Raw genomic sequence first — 21,411 nt, 5'->3', positions numbered from 1 at the left:
CATGGGATCACACAGCCATCATACCGCTCAGGAAGGAGACGCGTTCTGTCTCCTAGAGATGAACGTACTTTGGTGCGAAAAGTGCAAATCAATCCCAGAACAACATCAAAGGACCTTGTGAAGATGCTGGAGGAAACAGGTACAAAATTATCTATATCCACAGTAAAACGAAAGGCCGCTCAGCAAGGAAGAAGCCACTGCTCCAAAACCGCCATAGAAAAGCCAGACTACGGTTTGCAACTGCACATGGGGACAAAAATCGTACTTTTTGGAGAAATGTCCTCTGGTCTGATGAAACAAAAATAGAACTGTTTGGCCATAATGACCATCGTTATGTTTGGAGGAAAAAGGGGGAGGCTTGCAAGCCGAAGAACACCATCCCAACCGTGAAGCACGGGTGTGGCAGCATCATGTTGTGGGGGTGCTTTGCTGCAGGAGGGACTGGTGCACTTCACAAAATTGATGGCATCATGAGGAACGAAAATTATGTGGATATATTGAAGCAACATCTCAAGACATCAGTCAGAAGTTAAAGCTTGGTCGCAAATGGGTCTTCCAAATGGACTACAAAGTTGAGGTATTGGAGTGGCCATCACAAAGCCCTGACCTCAATCCTATAGAATATTTGTGGGCAGAACTGAAAAAGCGTGTTCGCGCAAGGAGGCCTACAAACCTGACTCAGTTACACCAACTCTGTCAGGAGGAATGGGCCAAAATTCACCCAACTTATTGTGGGAAGCTTGTGGATGGCTACCCGAAAAGTTTGACCAAAGTTTAAATTGTTTAAGGCAATGCTACCAAATACTAATTGAGTGTATGTAAACTTCTGACCCACTGGGAATGTGATGAAAGAAATAAAATCTCAAATAAATAATTCTCTACTATTATTCTGACATTTCACATTCTTAAAATAAAGTGGTGATCCTAACTGACCTAAGTCAGGGAATATTTACTAGGATTAAATGTCAGGAATTGTGAAAAACTGAGTTTAAAAGTATTTGGCTAAGGTGTATGTAAACATCAGACATCAACTGTAATTACCTCAATTACTTAAGATTCCGTTAACTTTGGTAAACTACCTGTAGCTTTGCAACCCTAATGGTGAGGCTCACCTCTAGTAAAGGGAACAGATCCTTGTCTTCATCCTTCAACTGGTTCCATTTTGCTATCAGTGGAGGCATCAGCATCTGAATGTACTCCTAAACACATACAGTAGTACACACATTAGCAATCACAATCCGACAGACACCTGAAAGGGGAAATCAAATGCAAGTGCAGATTTTGTATTGCTCAAGTCATTGTGGTGTGTGTGAGAGACATTGGCGGAATGTATGTGTGTGTGTGTCTAAAGATGAGAAAAATTCCTAAAGGAACAATTTTTTTCTTCTCCCCCCCCACACATTTTGGGGTCACAGTGCATCTGCCTTTCCGGCTCTTTCACTTCGTTAATGATGCAAGTGTTTTAGTTCTTCGGTCTGTTGCATGTAGAATATCCTCAAGATGATTTGGTCTCCAGAGAAGGTTCCGTGTCGGCATTTAAAAAGCTGTAGTGTACCCTTACAAACAAACGGGCCATAGCCGAGGCACTTTCATGGGTACCGTAATTGCTGGACTATTAAGCGCACCTGAATATAAGCCGCACCCACTGAATTTAAAAAAAAAATGTATTTTGTACATAAATAAGCCGCACGTGTCTATAAGCCGCAGGTGCCTACCGGTACATTGAAACAAATGAACTTTACACAGCCTTTAAACGAAACACGGCTTGTAACAAAAATAAATAGGCTTTAACGAAACACGTCTTGTAACAAAAATAAATAGGCTTTAACGAAACAGGCTTGTAACATTTTTTTTTTTTTTAAATAGCAGTAAACAGTAGCCTACCAAGAAAGTCCTTGGTCACTATCTTCCTCCTGTGCACTGAAACCACTGAAGTCATCTCCTTTGGTGTCGGAGTTGAATAGCCTCAGAATTGCTTCATCCGATGTTGGATCGTTTTCATTGTGCTCTCCTCACTTTCATCCGGAGGCAAATTCCCCGCTGAGCTTATGCTGCCCTCTTCAATACGCAGCAGCTCCACGCTGTCAGGACCCACTGGCAGACTTGACCATAAATCGCTCTTCGCATGCGGCCCGTTTTAGTGAAGGATTTCTCCCCACTTGTCATCCAAGCCTCATTTTCTAGTTCGGGCCATCTGCTTTTCTTTCCTCTGAAAGCTTTTGTTGTCTTTTTGCACTAAGTCAGTTTCTCACGCTGCTGTTTCCAACGTCTTTTAATCGACTCATTAAGGCCAAGCTCCCGTGCAGCAGCTCTATTTACTTTTCAAACAGCCAGATCGATCGCCTTCAAATTGAAAGCTGCATCATATGCATTTCTCCGTGTCTTTGCCATGATGAGGGTGACAAAATGACTACCGTAATCAGAATGATGGAAAGTTTGAGCGCGCTCGATTTACTTCACATTATGTGACGGTGCTCAGTTTTTTGGCGGCATGAATTTGTGAAAGCGGGAAAAATCCATAAATTAGCCGCGTCATTGTATAAAGCGCAAGGTTCATAGCGTGGGAAAAAAGTAGCGGCTTATAGTCCGGAAATTACGGTATATGAACACGGAAAATACAACTGGCCCTACTGTAGCATACATGCCTAATAGGACTATGATTCTGCATTGTGAATTGATGTGGAATTGTGCGAGGGCGGGGGGGGGGGGGGGGGGTCTACTAAACTAAAATATGTTATGGTTTTCATTCTTAAGAGTCTGACGCACCAGCGCATCAATCTAAATTAAAAAAATTTTTTTAATTCCCATCAAAATCCTTCAGTTTAAGCTGGAGATATTTTTTGCACGGGATTTGTCTCAATCCACCGCATCCGCCTATGTCGGTCTTCCACATCTGCAGTGGAAGGTGGCCGAGCTACAGCAGTGTTCGTCAGCCCCATGAATCATCCTAAAAATCGGTCTTCCCACAAAAACGTCTGTAGCGTCCAAAAGGTTTGGCCTCTGTGGAAAGGGGACTCTCACGAACACGAAGGTGTTCTCCGTTTTCCTCTACAACCCCCACAAGTTTCACGGGACTCGTCTGAAAGTAACCCATACAAATGAATGGAAGTATGAAGGTACAGTCATTTAGTTTCGGGATGTCTCATGGTCTGACAAACACCGCTGTAGCTCGGCCCCTTCCACCGCAGATGCGGAAGGCCGACATTGGCGGATGCGGTCGATTGAGAAACAGCCCATGCAACAACAACAAAAACTGATCTCTCCAGCTTAAAAGTTAAGAAAAATGTTCCATTTATCACATCCCTAGTATCTGTGTTGCGCGTCTGTGTGTACCGGCTTGTTGAGGTGGTGTCCCACAGAGTCAGCGAGTGTCCCTATAGCGTCGTACAGTATGAGCAGGTTCTTGTGTTGGTACTTGCTGAAGGCAAACACCAGAGTGTCCAGAATATAAGCCAGGTAGGGAACCAACTCTGTACACGCCTCCTCTTCCAGAGTGGCAAAGGCACTGAGATGGGAGAGAAGAGAGGAGCGAGAGAAAGGGGTGAGAGAAAAATAAAGGGTCGTTTGGAACGTCACTTCGCAATCAAGCTGTTCAAAAAACGTTTGATTGGTCAACAAAACATCACAATGATCATCATCTTTACTTCCACTCCCAAGGACAGTCATCACCAGCTTGAGTGGGAAAACCAGCAATAAGTGGATTTTGGTTATCTATCGATCATTTACAAAAAAGAAGATGGGGGGAAAAAAAGGACACATCTGGTCTAAAGTAACCACAGCAAGCCACACACTGACCGCAACTGAACCACAGCCAACCTCCCTCTCACCTGCAGGCGGCCTCCTGCACCCTCTTGTTGGAGTCCAGGATGCGTTTGAGCAGCTCAGTCATCAGGGGCTTCAGGTAGGTGTCGGGTGGCTGGCTGACCACCCAGTGGGCATAGCGACTCAGGGTCCAGCAGGTGATGGAGCGCACCAGGGCCTTCTTATCACTCAGACACTGCACCAGGTGGGGGATGAGCTCTGGCAGGTAGGTAATCATACCCTGCATACAACCTGGGAGGACAAAGGTGGGTGTTATTTTTTATAATTTAACATGTATGCCAATGATGTCTGCTGGTTTCAAAGTTTACATATAGAAGATATTCTAGCACTCCCAGGTGATTCTCATCCTCCTTCCAAAGTCTCATTCTCCCATCTCTTTCGGCATAACACTTCTTTCCCTTTCTCTCCCCTCGGGTTTCCAGTAGTCGCCCCCCGAGCTCAGGGGTTAGGGTACTATAACAGGGCCTTACCCTCAGCAATGGCCCCCAGAACAAGTATTCCAGACTCCTTGATGACCCACTCTGGGTGGAAGAGGAGCTCTTTGAGGAGAGGCAGGATAGGGAGGAGCAAGTCATCTCTGAACACGTTAGCCAACACATCCAACGCCGCTGCTGAACACTTACCTGAAAACAGAGAGAGAGAAGGACATGTAAGTATAGAGAGGGGTACACAGACAAGCAACCTTGCCCACAAAAAAAGGTCAATAATATCTTTGGCAAATTGTACATATGTGGGGTAAGGCTGGAAGAGAGACAGCAAGAGCAAGACATAAACTGAGGCTGGCACTAAGATAGCATTGAATGAGCTGTATTCCGCCATTAGCAAACAAGAAAACGCTCACCCAGAGGCGGCGTTCCTAGTAGCCGGAGACTTAAACGCAAGGAAACTTAAATCCGTTTTACCAAATGTCTCTCAGCATGTTAAATGTGCAACCAGAGGGAAAATATAATACAAATAAATAAAACTCTGCACCACCTTTACTTCACACACAGAGATGCATACAAAGCTCTCTCTCGCCCTCCATTTGGCAAATCTGACCATAATACTATCCTCCTGATTCCTGCTTACAAGCAAATATTAAAAGCAGGAAGCACCAGTGACTAGATCAATAAAAATGTGGTCAGATGAAGCAGATGCTAAGCTACAGGACTGTTTTGCTAGCACAGACTGAAATATGTTCCGGGATTCCTCCGATGCCATTGAGGAGTACACCACATCAGTCATTGGCTTCATCAATAAGTGCATCGATGACGTCATCCCCACAGTGACCGTACGTACATACCCCAACCAGAAGCCATGGATTACAGGCAACATCTGCACTGAGCTAAAGGCTGGAGCTGCCGCTTTCAAGGAGCGGGACTCTAACCTGGAAGCTTATAAGAAATCCCGCTATGCCCTCCGACAAACCATCAAACAGGCAAAGTGTCAATACAGGACTAAGATCGAATCGTACTACACCGGCTCTGACGCTCGTCGGATGTGGAAGGACTTGCAAACCATTACAGACTACAAAGGGAAGCACAGCCAAGATCTGCCCAGTGACACGAGCCTACCAGACGAGCTACATTACTTCTATGCTCGCTTCGAGGCAAATAACACTGAAACATGCATGAGAGCACCAGCTATTCCGGAAAACTGTGTGATCACGCTCTCCGCAGCCGATGTGAGTAAGGTCAACATTCACAAGGCCGCAGGGCCAGACGGATTACCAGGACGCGTACTGCGAGCATGTGCTGACCAACTGGCCAGTGTCTTCACTGACATTTTCAACCTATCCCTGTCCTAGTCTGTAACACTAACACGTTGTAAGCAGACCACCATAGTGTCTGTGCCCAATAACACTAAGGTAACCTGCCTAAATGACTACCGACCCGTAGCACTCACATCTGTAGCCATGAAGTGCTTTGAAAGGCTCACATCAACACCATTATCCCAGAAACCCTAGACCAACTCCAATTTGCCCCAACAGATCCACCCCAACAGATCCACAGATGATGCAATCTCTATTGCACTCCACACTGCCCTTTCCCACCTGGACAAAAGGAACACCTATGTGAGAATGCTATTCATTGACTACAGCTCAGCTTTCAACACCATAGTGCCCACAAAGCTCATCACTAAGCTAAGAACCCTGGGACTAAACACCTCCCTCTGCAACTGGATCCTGGACTTCCTGACGAGCCGCCCCCAAATGGTAAGGGTAGGTAACAACACATCTGATCCTCAACACAGGGGCCCCTCCTGTATTCCCTGTTCACTCTTGACTGCATGGCCAGGCAGGACTCCAAAACCATCATTAAGTTTACCGATGACACAACAACGACGAGACAGCCTATAGGGTGGAGGTCAGAGACCTGGCCATGTGGTACCAGGACAACAACCTCGCCCTCAACGTGATCAAGACAAAAGGAGATGATTGTGGACTACAGGAAAAAGGACCGAACCGAGCACGCCCCCATTCTCATCGACGCGGCTGCAGTGGAGCAAGTTGAGAGCTTCATGTTCCTTGGTGTCCACATCAACAACAAACTAACATGATCCAAGCACACCAAGACAGTCATGAAGAGGGCACGACAAAACCTATTCCCCCTCAGGAGACTGAAAAGATTTTGCCTGGGTCCTCAGATCCTCAAAATGTTCTACAGCTGCACCAGAGAGCATCCTGACTAGTTGCGTCACTGCCTGGTATGGCAACTGCTCGGCCTCCGACCGCAAGGCACTACAGGTAGTGCGAACGGCCCAGTACATCACCCGATACCAGGCGGTGTCAGAGGAAGGCCCTAAAAATTGTCAAAGACGCCAGCCACCCTAGTCATAGATTGTTCTCTCTGCTACCGCACGGCAAGCGGTACCGGAGCGCCAAGTATAGGTCCAAGAGGCTTCTAAACAGCTTCTACCCCCAAGCCATAAGAACTTGAACACCTAATCAAATGGCTAGCCAGACTATTTGCATTGCCCCCCCTCTTTTACACCGCTGCTACTCTGTTGTTATCATCTATGCATAGTTACTTTAATAACTCTACCTTCATGTACATATTACCTCAACTAACCGGTGCAGGTACCCCCCTGTATATAGTCTCGCTATTGTTATTTTACTGCTGCTCTTTAATTAGTTGTTATTTTTATTTCTTATTCTTATGCATATTTTTTTAAACTGCGTTGTTGGTTAGGGGCTCGTAAGTAAGCATTTCACTGTAAGGTCTACACCAGTTGTATTCGGCCCATGTGACTAATACAATTTGATTTGAAAAACAGATAAACAGAGGTCCACTCACGGAGGTTCCAGTCAGAGATGGTGTCATCATCTTCCAGGTCATCGTCTTCATCGTCGTCTTCCTCAATGCCGTCCCGGTCACCCTCGTGTTGCTGGGCAACCGTACGGGAGCGGTGGAACCTGGGCCTGATGTCCTGCTCGTTGTCAGGGATGGCCTCATCATCTTCCTCCACGTCACCCTGACACACACTCTCACAGTTAGTTAAACACACAAGTCTCACAAAAACACAAAGTTAGACACTCGCAAGTGTACACAGACACACACACGTGTGCAATTCTAATTATTTATACTACTTTAAGACATTGAGCCGCCTTTAGGCTGTAGCTGTCAGTTCACCTATCAGACTATAATCTCACAAGCAGACAGAGACCCATACATATTTATGCATCTTTAAAAATGTATATAATTGTAACCATAGTGACAGGTCAGTGACGGGTGATACTCAAACCTCAGGACCAACACATACCCAAGGTTGAGACACAGCCACGCACAGCAACAAGATTGATATGCCTTGCAATACCCTCCACCCTCTCCCAGGGTTGAGGTGTGATGTGTCTAGTACATCTTAATCACAGCCTCCAGTCCAGCAGCAGTCTAGCACCCATAGATCCATTCCCAGGCTCACACTCAGAGCAGACTGACCTTGAGCAGAATGATGTCGATCTCCGAGTACTTCATCCCGTTGACGAGCACCGGAGTCAGCCTGAAAACAGACAGGGGACAGAGGGTAGGGGAGAGGGGGCGAGGACAGGCCACATTAATACGCCAGCATTGTCACCACCGTGTAACAGATGAGCTCTAACGGCCATGTCTATTGAGCAATGGCCGGGGTGACAGGATGAGGACAGTACACCCAGGGGTGAGGTCTAGAACGACTTAGTGTGGGATTGGAGCAAATGTTATAGCTAAAGCTTTGATATGGAGGCTGGTGTTGTAATGTCCATGTGTCACAAAGCATTTGTGCTGCTATGACTGTCTTTGCTTTCCCATATGCCATCGCTAACATTCTTGTAGTATCATCTGTGAGATGTTCTCTCTCTCTGTGTGTGTGTGTGTGTGTGTGTGTGTGTGTGTGTGTGTGTGTGTGTGTGTGTGTATATATATATTATATATAGTGTTACTCACTTGGAGAGGTGGTTACACAGAACGTCCTTACATACAGGCTGTTCAGCCAGGGTCAGCCAGAACTCACAGGCCTCCAGAGCCACATTCTCATCCTGGTCCTGAGTCCTCTGCAGCATGTACTGAGGAGGAGAGGACCAGGGGAAAATGTGTCCTTTTGCATTATACTTGTAGTGCACTTCCTCCATCAATATTCATGATCCATTCCAAGGCCACAAGCTGGGCAGCCACAATCACCCAACTGATTATGGATCAAGTTGGCTGGGAAATATAGCTTTTGGCCACTAGGTGGCATCTTGAGCTCATTTGATGAAAGACTTAGCTGAACCTATTCTATTGGTTTGTTTTTCTCCCTTCTTTCATCTCTATATCCCTCCGCACGCCCTCTCCCTCCATCTCAACCGCCTATATCCCTCCCCACGCCCTCTCCCTCCATCTCAACCGCCTATATCCCTCCCCACGCCCTCTTCCTCCATCTCAACCGCCTATATCCCTCCCCACGCCCTCTTCCTCCATCTCAACCGCCTATATCCCTCCCCACGCCCTCTTCCTCCATCTCAACCGCCTATATCCCTCCCCACGCCCTCTTCCTCCATCTCAACCGCCTATATCCCTCCCCACGCCCTCTTCCTCCATCTCAACCGCCTATATCCCTCCCCACGCCCTCTCCCTCCATCTCAACCGCCTATATCCCTCCCCACGCCCTCTCCCTCCATCTCAACCACCTACATCCCTCCCCACGCCCTCTCCCTCCATCTCAACCGCCTATATCCCTCCCCCAGCCCTACGCCACCCAGCCCCAGTCCTACGCCACCCAGCCCCAGTCCTACGCCACCCAGCCCCAGTCCTACGCCACCCAGCCTTACGCCCCAGTCCTAGTCTCACCTCTATAATGTTGTGCATGTGTGGTAGGAGACGGTCCATGCGGACCTCCAGCAGCATGACAAGAGCTCTGCACACGTTCTTCCTCACCTCCGGTTCTTCATCGGTCGCCAAGGCAAATAGGTTCTACAGGGAGGGAAGGGGGTCAAACATCTTACACCTATGTACCCATACTAGTCTCAAAGGGACTACCATTCCTCACTTGACATTATTTGTTAAAAAAAATATTATAATAATCCCATTGCTATTGAATCGCATTTCCAATCTAAAAGACAAAGGGAAGGAGACGAGATGAGGACACATTTTAGGGCAATTGAGATAGAGCCAAGGAAAGGTTACTTGAGTTCAGACATGAATGTCTTCATGTGCGTCCTGAGGTCTGGCCTGTACCACTTACGACTACTGAGCCTCTAGCCATCTCCCGACCACCTGAGCCTCTACTGACCACGGCCATCTCCTTTTACCCAAATCCGGTTATCAACTCTGTCCTTCTGCCTGTTATCACATAAAGAACTCCAGTGAAAATAGCTCTATAAAAACACCCTACAGAAATAAACCAATTTAGAGTATGTAAATCAAATTCCATGTGACCTGTGCCTCTACGCTGAGTGCCCGCTCTCTCACCCCTACAGCTAAAGACAGAGGGACTTTCAACAGCAGCCTTTTCTTTATCCCTTATCCGCCTGCGACATTCATCTGCCTGTCATGTATTGTCAATGTCACTGTGCTGGGTGCATCTGTCCTCATCCAGGGCCTAGCTGGCTGGAATTTAAGCTCATCAGTGGTTAACCTGAACTACTTCCAACAGCTTACCAGCCCTGATCCAATCGGAGGAATTGGGGTTTGTGTACTGAACTGAAGCTAGGGTAGAACAGTGTTGTGCTGCCTAGAGGCTCAGAGCTAACCCACTGACACACTGCACTAAGAGCTAAGGCCATATACCTGCCTGCATGGATGACGCCTTCTGGGTCTTATGGCTGGGATGGGTGTGTGTGTGTGATGACGTCTAATGGCCATGTGTGAAGGTCAGCAGAGGTGTTGTGTGTGTCAAGGGGAATATGTGCTAGTTGTGAGTTTGTGCGTGTGGTATATGACTTGTTTGCATAAATTAGGGGGTCACATAAGCCTCATACCACACCATGTGTCTGACTTTGTGGGCATATTAGACAGTTACAGGGCTGTCTGGGGGTTATGGGAGGTCAGTGTATAGGTCAGAGGTCACTGCGGGGTCAGACTTGCCTCAATGAAGCCGTCGATGTGCAGCATGAGGGCCTGGGTCCTACTTATGATGAACTGGTTGACGCAGGCGATGGCATGAGACCTGCAACACAACAACATACCCTTTAAAACCTTAACTTCACACAATCCCCTCATCAACGCTGCCTCGGTCTCTGTTCCTCCCCCCACCTCCCTTTTCCCCAGTCTCCTATCTGGGATCTCAGACCATGATAACACCAAAGGATGGATACAAATCAGAGAGAAAGTTTAATCTATAAGCCTGAGGAAAGAGGGATGCGAGGGGCCATTTTGGATCAAAGCGCCTGTGAATATATCTCAACATTATTAATAAATACTTGGCTATGGGTTGTTTTGGGACCGATTAGAGGGGCAAGGTGTTGGCTCCCCCGGGAGTGAAGAGTGGGGGAAAGAGGCAAGGCTGTGAGCAGGGAGAGAGAGGGAGGCACAGTACACTCATACTAGAGTACAGTCATTCATTCTAGGGACTTTTGCTTACCACTGTGCTTCAGCTTGCTGTCTGTGGTCTAGGCCAGGTTATTGTAAGACACTCTGTAGTGTGTCCAAACAAAAATGCATCTTTTGACCAATGGGTAAGATATGTTAATTGTGTAGATACTCCTCTAAAGAAAACCAATGGTCCAAACCGCATGTCTTTATCATAATCTGTTCAAAGGTTATTGGCGTTTTTACCCTTGTAGGATGGACAAAATTAGGGAAACTAAATGGAGGCCAAAAAAACACAACTAAAAATATAATAGTCAGCTAGGCTGGATGCTGTACACGAACTGAGGCTAACTGAAAGGCTCACAGTTGAACTAGTCATCTTTCTTCATAAAATCCAGGACATAAAACAATATAGGAGGTAAGATGGATATCAATTTTGAGACATGACATGTAGTATTTTCACATTTTATTATACACTTTTCATATTAGTGCACACACCCTACACATTGTGACAACGGCCGTTGTAAAAAAAAAAAGGCTTTATAAATATATTTGGTTTAATTTGAGTGCCTGATCAGGTGGCAAGGGCTGTTAAGGAACCTCATTGGCCAAGGAGTGAGGACTGAGGGAGAGACGAGGCAGTGAGCAGGGGGAGCAGGAGAGATGGCCAGTACCTGATCTTGGGGCTGCTGTGCTTGAAGAACTGCAGGAACTTTGGGATCATGACATTGAGCGGACGGTCCAACATGTCACTGTCCAAGACCTCTGCGGAGTCCTCGCAGATTTTCTGAAGAGCTCCAAACGCCCCCTAAAAGATAGGGGGGTGGAGAGAGAAAGAGTGAGAGAGAGAGGAAGAAGGGATAGAGAGATGAAAATGGAGGAGGTGAAGGGTTAACCAATATGTTTCAGGGTCAGACAGTCGCCTCAAAGACAGGAGATGGAGCAGACACCATATGGACAGTAAACATGTCATACTCCATCAATCCTGAGTCAACCTATAAAAAAGGACAAGTACTATATCTAACTTCAGCACAAGGATAAACACATAAACCGGACCCGGCTAGCCAATTAGGAAATGAACAGCAGGAGGTATTGATGAATTTGACGGTTAAACATAAAAACCCCTACAGTACAGGCCTAGTCATGTGAGAGGCAGTCAGTGTGTACTGTAGTCACTCTATAACGACTAAAGTAAAGAAAGTTTTCACCATAAAAGTCAACAGCGCTTCCGTCATACACAGTATGACACGCACTAGCAGTGAGCACACACACACACTAAACGGAGTCCAGCAGGTGTCCACTTTGCAGAGCAGCTTGATATACACTACCAAAAGTATGTGGACACCTGCTTGTCAAACATCTCATTCCAAAATCATGGGAATTAATATGGAGTTGGTCCCCCCCCCCCCCTTTGCTGCTATAACAGCCATGGAAACCCATCGCAAGAAGCTCCCGACGAACAGTTCGTTGCCGACACCTGTCAGCAACGGGCGTGTCTGAAATAGCCGAATTCAATAATTTGAAGGGGTGTCCACATAGTGTATCAATGAGAGCCATTCGAGCACGTGTCTATGCACTACGCTTGGCTACTCTACAGGAGTGTGTTCATTTACACACTTAAAATATGGATTATTTTCTCCCAACCGCTGTCACTCAATGCCCTTGAGCCCACAACTAGCAAACATCACAGCGGTCCATTATATACAGTGCCTTCAGAAAGTATTCACACCCCTACACCCCAGCGTGAATTTAAAATGGATTACATTTAGCGTTGACACTGGCCTACACACAATACCCCATAATGTCAAAGAGGAATTGTGGTTTTCAAAATGTTTACAAATTAATAACAAATGTAAAGCTGAAATGTCTTGAGTAAGTATTCAACCCCTTTGTCATGGCAAGCCTAAACCATTTCAGGAGTACACATTTTCTTAAATCACATAAGCTGCATGGACTCTGCATGCAATAATAGTGTCATTATTTTTTGAATGACTACCTTATCTGTGTACCCCACACATACAATTATCTCTAAGGTCCCTCAGTCGAGCAGTGCATTTCAAACCGATTTAACCACAAAGTTCCAGGGAGGTTTTCCAATGCCTCGCAAAGAAGGGCACCTACTGGTAGATTGGTATAAAAAAAAGCAGATATTGAATATCCCTTTGAGCATGGTGAAGTTATTAAATTACACTTTGGATGGTGTATCAATACACCCAATCACTACAAATATACAGGTTTCCTTCCTAACTCAGTTGCCTGTGAGGAAGGAAACCGCTCAGTGACTTCACCATGAGGCCAATGGGGACTTTAAAACAGTTAGGGAGTTTAATTGCCGTGATAGGAGAAAACTGAGGATGGATCAACAACATTGTAGTTACTCCACAATACTAACCTAATTGACAGAGTGAAAAGGAAGCCTGTACAAAATACAAATATTCCAAAACATGCATCCTGTTTGCAACAAGTCACTAAAGTAATACTGCAAAGCAATACACTGTTTGTCCTAAATACCAAGGGTTATGTTTGGGGCAAATCCAATACAACACATTACTGAGTACCACTCTTGATATTTTCAAACATAGTGGTGGCTGCATCATGTTATGGGTAAACTTGTAATCGTTAAGGACTGGGGAGTTTTTCAGGATAAAAAAGAAACGGAATGGAGCTAAGCACAGGCAAAACCCTAGAGGAAAACCTGTGTCTGCTTTCCACCAGACACTGGGCTATGAATTCACCTTTCAGCAGGCCAAATCTACACTGGAGATGCTTACCAAGAAAACTGTGAATGTTCCTGAGTGGCCGAGTTACAGTTGACTTAAATCTACATGAAAATCCATAGCAAGACCTGAAAATGGTTGTCTAGCAATGATCAACAACCAATTTGACAGAGTTTGAAGATTTAAAAAAAATATGCACATATTGCACAAATCTGGTGTGCAAAGCTCTTAGAGACTTATCCTGAAAGACTCACAGCTGTAATCGCTGTGAAAAGTATTGACTTAGGGGTGTGAATACTTATGTAAATGAGATATTTCTGGATTTAATTTTCAATACATTTGCTAACATTTCTAAAAACATGCTTTCACTGTCATTGTAGGGCAATGTGTGTCGATGGGTGAGATTTTTTTTTAAATACATTTTGAATTCAGGCTATAGCAACAAAACGTGGAATAAGTCAAGGGTTATGAATACTTTCTGAAGGCAATGTACACACAAATAAGCACAAGCCCCTTGAAAAGCGCCATTGTCTAAATCTAACGAGGACATTGACGACGTAAGCCTGCATCATGTTTGAATGCAGCTGATGATTTGCAGTTCTGTCTGTAAATAATGATAACGCAGCCCAGGGAAAAATATATTCTGGGATTGACGGCAGTGGCAGACAAATTCAATATGCCGTCAGTCACACATTACACACACGGAGAGGAATGCAACAAAGACCACGGCGGCCGTGGCAGCGGTGCTGTCTGAGGGCCGTTTCCTAGGTAACCATTTCCAGGGCGGGCGCTCTTTCCTTCCAACCAGTCAGCGTAGAGACTGAGACCGAGACGATGTGGTTAAAGAAAAGATAAGGTTTCTGTCTGTATGAGAGACAGCCGGTCCAACCAAGGTCAGCAATGATCTAGCTTACAAGGAAGTGGATGCAGCCTATTAGGATGGAGACTGTGTATCCAGGCACTCCGCGTTGCGTTGTCCATAAGAACAACCCTTAGCTGTGGTATATTTGCCATATACACCACACCTTCTCAGGCCTTATTGTTTAATTATTCAAATTCATTTCTGATTGGCTAGAAGGACATTCTAGAACGGACATTATATTTACTGTAGATACACGGGACAGCACTTTCTCAAACCAGACACTGCTGATCTGTCTGATATGATCTGTCTGAACTTGCAAACACTCATGGGATTGCTAAAAATAAGTTTGGCCAGTTTCTAAACCTATAGACCTGATGACGTGCTTCTGAACATGAGCTTAGCAAGTGTAGCACATAGGGATTTGTGACGTGTACTCCTCAGCCGTAAAAACGTCCTGCTTGCGTTGCCTCATTATCTAGCTTTTGCAGTGGCACGATCGGCTAAGACGCTTGAGGAGGGTGGCCACGTGTGTTTGTGAAGCGGAGGACCCGAGTTTGCGCCAGGTACGGGCCGAAACGAGGGGAAGGGGTACTTGCTAAGCAAGCAGTGTGAAGGCGTTTACACTAGCCGACGTCGCCATGACATCGTCTACAAATGTAAATCGGAGATTTCTATTGGAGGAAGCCGTTTCCTCATACTGCTACAATATGCTGCCCTAATAACTAGGGGTGTGAACGTTTAAACGACATGGGGATCGTTAACATAAAATCACAGTGCGGTTATCACAAAACGACCACTAACAGGCCCCGATCATCATCATCATCATCATCAAGGGAATAATAATAAATGCTGTAACTTTAGCAGGAGATATGCATCTTTCAATTCATTTGCCACGTATAGAAAGCGCGCCGCACGTCGTCGTCGTCATCTGTAAGAAGAATGGCAGAGAGTGAGACAGTCCTGTATGGCAATACGCTACTTTGAGAAGTTACACGAGAGGGTGATGAAATGCAAACTTCGAAGTGGAATTGAGCTACAGTGGCAGTACAGGTGCAATGCTGAAAGGGATGACAACCCGTTGCTGCCAGAAGTGCGATAAGGAACGGAGTGAGACAAATCCCAGCGCCGATTACATAAATGATGGCAGTAATGCAGTTGATATGCAGCCAATGTGAGGATGTCAGCTTTAATACCCTAATGGCATATCTAGAAACTAGCCTTGCTAAACATTGAGACAGGGCTCCCGAATGGCGCAGCGGTCTAAGGCACTGCATCTCAGTGCTAGAGGTGTCACTAGACACTCCGGTTCGATTCCAGGCTGTATCACAACCGGCCGTGATTGGGAGTCCCATAGCGCGGCGCACAATTGGCCCAGCGTCGTCCGGGTTATGGTTTGGCCGGGGTAGGCCGTCATTGTAAATAAGAATTTATTGTTAACCGACTTGCCTAGTTAATTAAATAAAAGGTTTTAAAAAATACATGTTAGACGTCTATGAATACGCTGTCATACATCACTGCAACAAGCAATCACATTGATGAGAAGTGGAACATGAAGTAGGTACTGGCAACTGAGAACGTGGAGTAGAGGCACACAACAGAGAACCTACAATGGCATTAATACCACCGCACTGAGTGGGTGTGGGACAGCAGTAAGGTGTGTGCCGTCTGGTAAGGTTTCCACAGTCCAAATTGTTTTGGGGGTGGGCTATATCATAAACATGTATTAATTTAAGGTTAGGGTTAGGCATAAGGTTAGCAGTGTGATTAGGGTTAGTTTTTTTTTTTTTTTTTTAAATCACATTTTAACCCTTGTGTTGTCTTAAGGGTAAAAAAAAAATGACCGCCACTATGTTTAACAGCAGAGAAAACCCCCTAGATGATATTTTTCAACTTGACTTTTCCTAGAGTGTCCCCAACATTAGAAAAAGTGAAACATCGCCTTTGTTCATATTTCCATGAAAGCTGTACTCCACCAGGGTACAAAGATTGTCTTAGCGTCATCTTTGACCCGGCAGTTCTAAAATCATTTACACACCACAAAGACACACACGCACAATGAGACATTTAGATTGTGTGCTACTGATTGGACTCAGACAAAACTAAAACTCTTGTGCATGTGCAGCACTTCCCCTCAGCGACCCCCAGACGACTCAAGTTCACAGACAAAATAAAAACTATGACAAAATAAACAAAGTTTCAGGCAAAATAAACATTTCTTGAAAGCGTTGTTTACTAACGGGGAATGCAGTCAGAGGTTATAAAGGTGCTGCAGATGACAGTCCCCCCAGTTCTCTCTTTGCTGAAGCCATGAGTGCACTTTTCAGTGCCCAACAGGTCGTAGACCGGATTTATTAAGATGTCCAGGAGAAACACGAGAACAATGATTTAGGAGGAGGAGGTGGTATCTGAAGAAGAAGATGGGGAAGAATACAACCCAGAGCACGATGCATCATCTTCAGATGAAGAAGAAATACCCCAAGCTGAAAGAACAGCAAAATAACATGGTCCTTGTCACCATATGACAACCAGGGCAGGATGGCAGCACAAAATGTCATAAGGATGACCCCAGGGCCCACAAGACATGCAGTTGCCCATGTCCAGGACATCGCCTCAACATTCTACATGTTCATCACAAAAGCCATCGGGAAAAATCATCCTGGAAATGACAAATTATATGGAGACAACTGGAAAAGGATGGATGAGATTGACCTGCTACTAATCTTAGCAGGTGTGTATAGGTCCTGAGGCGAGGCTACATGTAGTCTCTGGGTTGCAGAGAGTGGAAGGGCGATTTTCCGTGCCACGATGCCACAGTCTTTCACACGTTCTCAAGAATGCTACGATTTGATAACAGTGAGTCAAGACCTGCAAGACGTGTAAGAGACAAACTGACGGCCATAAGAGAGGTCTGGGAGAAGTGGGTGGAGCGTCTGCCGTACCTCTACAACCCTGGGTCTGAAGTAACAGTGGATGAGCAACTGGTTCCATTCAGAGGTACATTTTTATTTTCATATCTGTAACGTAAGTGATTTTCACTGTTCATTTTATAATGTATTGCTGTAATATCATTGATTTATGTGATTGTTTTCTGTGACACTGATACAAATTACTGATAGTAATCTCTTTTGTCAAAAGGTTGCTGTCCTTTCCGGCAGTATATGCCCAGCAAAGTATGGTATCAAGATATGGGTGGCCTGTGACGCACAATCCAGCTACGCGTGGAAGATGCAAGTCTACACAGGGAAGCCGAGTAGTGGAGGCCCGGAGAAGAACCAGGGGATGTGGGTTGTGCTTGATGTGACAGATGGACTGAGGGGGCACAATGTCCCATGTAACAAATTCTTCACCTCTTATGAACTCAGCCAGCAGCTCCTGAAGAGGAAGACCACCATGGTTAGCACAGTTAGAAATAACAAGCCTGAGGTCCCCCCTGCAGTCCTCGCAACAAGAGGGAGAGAGGCCTTCTCATCAAAGTTGGCCTTCACCCCCACTCTAGTTTCTGACCTCCCAAAGAGGAACAAGAATGTGGTCCTCCAGAGCACACTACACAAAACGGCTGAGATCAGTGATCGTGAGGACAGGAAGACAGCCATCATCCTGGACTACAATCACAACAAAGGATGCGTGGACAACCTGGACAAGGTGATTGTAACTTACAGCTGCAGGAGGATGACTGACTGCCCGCTGGTCATCTTCCATAACATCATTGATGTGTCCTCATACAATGCCTTTGTGATATGGAACAAGATCAACCCTACCTGGATGCCTGATAAGCGGAACAAGAGGGTGTTCCTGGAGCAGCTGGGAAAGGCACTTGTAACCCCACACATTCAAAGAAGGGAGCGCCTCCCCCGCACAGCAGCCTCTGCAGCACTTGTGAAAGCTGTTCAGGGGGTTGAATCTTGTCCTGATCCACCTGAGGCTGCAGCAGGCAAGAGGTGATGATATTCTGCCCCCCAAAGAAGGACTGTAAAACAAATACTATGTGCTGCACATGTGAGAAATACATCTGCAAAGTCCATGCACACACACTTGCATACTGTCCTACATGTGCTAATTCGAGTTGATTGATTTATGTTCACGTTTTTGTTTTGTATCTATTATCTTATTTATTTATACACCTTGTGGGTATAAAGTATTTTGTAGTTGAATTCCTTATTGTACAGTATATAAGAATATATCACAATGTTGCCAAAAAAGTTCAAGACTTATCATTTCCCTTCAATAAAATGCATTCAAAACTACTTTCTGCACATTTCTGCTACTTTCTCAGGCTATAGAAGTGCTCTCTTGCTAAAGAGCTTTTTTTTTTTTACACCTATACAGTACCTTTAGCAATAATAATAAACCTGTACTTAAGTAAAAAAAAAAAAAATTATGACAGGTGTGTTGTCATAAAAACGAGTGGTGTCCACTGATTAAATGCAGTCTTTCTGCATTGTGAAGAGGGAAAACCCAGATATTCAAAGTCTGATGAATGACAGGTTGTTTCTTCATGCAAAACAGATTTGGGGTTTAACATTCAATTAAGCTGCTTTATTTTATGGGTTTAGTGAAGGCGGGTAATTTTTTACCCTTAGAACAAGGAGAGTATACAGAATGTTAAGACTACACAAGGGTTAAGAATAGAAAATATAGAAACACACAGGCTCCCGAGTGGTGCAGCGGTCTAAGACACTGCAGTGCAAGAGGTGTCACTACAGTCCCTGGTTCGATTCCAGGCTGTATCACATCTGGCCGTGATTGGGGCGGAAGGTAGCCTAGTGGTTAGAGCGTTGAGCCAGTAACCGAAACGTTTCTAGATCGAATACCAGAGCTGACAAGGTAAAAATCTGTCGTTCTGCCCCTGAACAAGGCAATTAACCTACTGTTCCTAGGCCGTCATTGTAAATGAGAATTTGTTCTTAATGGACTTGCCTAGTTAAATAAAAAAAACAGGCTTTATGACTTTGTGGCAACTGGTGACGACCGGTAGGTAGTAGCCAGGACCGCGGTAGATTGAACTGCATTGCCCCCTAGCGGTCATACATAGAACCACTTCTGAACTGTGAACTCGTCATTTAACTTTTTGTATTTTTTGTATTTTTTTTAAATGGCACTTTAAACGTTAAAACAAAATGTACATCCCTAGTCCTAACATTCGAAAAGGTTACCAAGATTACGGTCGCCCACTGAATCCTCTTTCATCCCCAAAAGAGTCTGAGTTAATCTTAACCAAAAACTATAAACCTGTAGCTAATATTTAAGTTTTTCTGCACGAGCAAGTCTTCACTACCTAACTCTACATTTAGCTAAGGTGTTTTGTGGTGGTACAAAATCAGTTATGAAATTCGAAATGTGCGAGAAAACTAGCTAGTATCTGCTTGCTGGCTGAACCAGTCTCAAATCAATCCATGAAACGAAAAGGGAGGGATACCAGCAACACCAGTTCACACTCGCAATGCTGAAAGCTCCCTCTAGCTAGCTAGCGCAGAAGTTGTAGCTAATGCACAAAAGATGTTTCATGATTTCAACACAGCTGACTTTTCTGCAACCTTATCACGGTGGCCAACTGTTACAAAGTAGCGAGTCACAGTCCCAGCTTCTGTCAGTGTCAAATACATGGCAATTTCTGAGAACAGTCCCATGGTGCCGTACAACTTCATCAACAAGCTGGCAAACTAGCTACCGTCTGGACATTCAAACCAGCTTGCTCCGCTGATCGAGCATGGTTTTACGCCGGTGCGTCATAGCTACTAAGGGCGAGAGCGGAGCGATTTTCAGAATTAGGAACTAGCGTTTGGCGTTTTATGAATTCCAAGTCCTAAAAGACAGATCGGTTGAGGGACGAGCAGCGCGTAGGAGTGACGACATCCGACGTGAGACAATGCACGGGACAGTTGGAAAAGATAGGACACCTCCAAAGCAGTTCCAACAATAGGCACCTTTTTAACCGTTCTAAAGCACTACACCATGCAGAACATACTTGCTACAAAGTTACAGAAATATAAACAACCACCGCACAAACTGAAATTGGATTAATTGTAAATGAAGGTCCAACCAGGAAAAACTTAGCTAGCATTCATTAATTCATTTATTTTTGCACAAACATATTTTTTGCAGCTTCTGATGACTGGGACAGGTATGTGTGTGTGTGTGTGTGTGTGTGTGCAAGCAGCAGATAAAGCGGGAGGGCGGTCAGACTAAGATCACATTCCAATGAACCTGGACAGTCCTTGTAAGACTAAGAGCCTTGCTGTGGAAATGTGCAAGAATTACAACTAAGCAAAAGAATCGGAGCCTGTTGAGAGGAGAGAGAAGGGGATTATATAAAAATAAAAATAAATGTTATTACTCCTTTATCCTCTGTTAGAAAGCTATGTTCAGACAACATGGTAGAGTATACAGTACAATGTACAGTGTCTGAATGAACAAGCGCTTGGTTGTTCGGTCAGTTCGACAGGAACACACACCAGCACCTTCCAACCGCCCGTTAATCACCACAGTAAAAACTGCTCTCCAGCAAAAACTAAATTAAGCAATCAGCCAATATTCTATAAGCATGAGGTGACATCCCACACACATACCTGCTCTGGTCTTTTTATAGAGCGAGGGGCAAAAGGGGAAGAGGGGGAAAGGGGTGACAGAGGAGAACAGGAACAAGGGGAAATATGAGAGAGGGGTAGAGAGAAGAGAGAGGTGTATTAAGGCCCCCTCAGACTGCTGTGACAAGAGACAGAACAGGTTTGGACGTGGACCACAGTCATAGTGACTTATTTTTATTTTTGGAACAATCTTCAAAATGTTCTTAATGTGATGTTTTGGTGCCTCTAGGCCAATTCAGAAAGCTGATTGAGGACCTTATTACTAACGAACGTGTTTATGACAGTGTTTTTCCTTTCTGCTTTCGTTTTGTATTTACATTTGGATGTGTGCATTTTCTGTAATTCAGGGCTCATCTGTAAAAGAGACCTTGGTCTCAGTATGACTCCTTGATAAAAAATAAAAGGTTAAAAGAAAGAAAATGAAGGCTATGGCATTTAGGGAAAAGACCATTTGGCATGTTGCC

At 45.1% G+C, this 21,411-nt stretch overlaps 1 protein-coding gene across 1 annotated transcript in view; it reads right to left on the bottom strand.

Moving 5' to 3' along the window:
- The window catches only part of tnpo1 (transportin 1), a 60,453-nt gene that overhangs the window by 13,452 nt on the left and 25,590 nt on the right, over positions 1-21,411 (bottom strand). Inside the window, exons 5-14 of the mRNA XM_038964624.1 lie at positions 11,459-11,592; positions 10,341-10,422; positions 9,105-9,227; positions 8,223-8,341; positions 7,740-7,800; positions 7,098-7,275; positions 4,293-4,445; positions 3,828-4,053; positions 3,334-3,505; positions 1,113-1,199 (exon numbers count right to left, since the gene is read on the bottom strand). Coding sequence (XP_038820552.1) covers positions 1,113-1,199; positions 3,334-3,505; positions 3,828-4,053; positions 4,293-4,445; positions 7,098-7,275; positions 7,740-7,800; positions 8,223-8,341; positions 9,105-9,227; positions 10,341-10,422; positions 11,459-11,592 — 1,335 coding nt within the window. The remainder of the gene's footprint in view (positions 1-1,112; positions 1,200-3,333; positions 3,506-3,827; positions 4,054-4,292; positions 4,446-7,097; positions 7,276-7,739; positions 7,801-8,222; positions 8,342-9,104; positions 9,228-10,340; positions 10,423-11,458; positions 11,593-21,411) is intronic.

The sequence above is a fragment of the Salvelinus namaycush genome, chromosome 26 (assembly GCF_016432855.1).
Source record: "Salvelinus namaycush isolate Seneca chromosome 26, SaNama_1.0, whole genome shotgun sequence".
Lineage (NCBI taxonomy): Eukaryota > Metazoa > Chordata > Actinopteri > Salmoniformes > Salmonidae > Salvelinus > Salvelinus namaycush.
The sequence above is the reverse complement of the archived record's forward strand: the minus strand, read 5'-3'. Positions and strand labels throughout refer to the sequence as shown.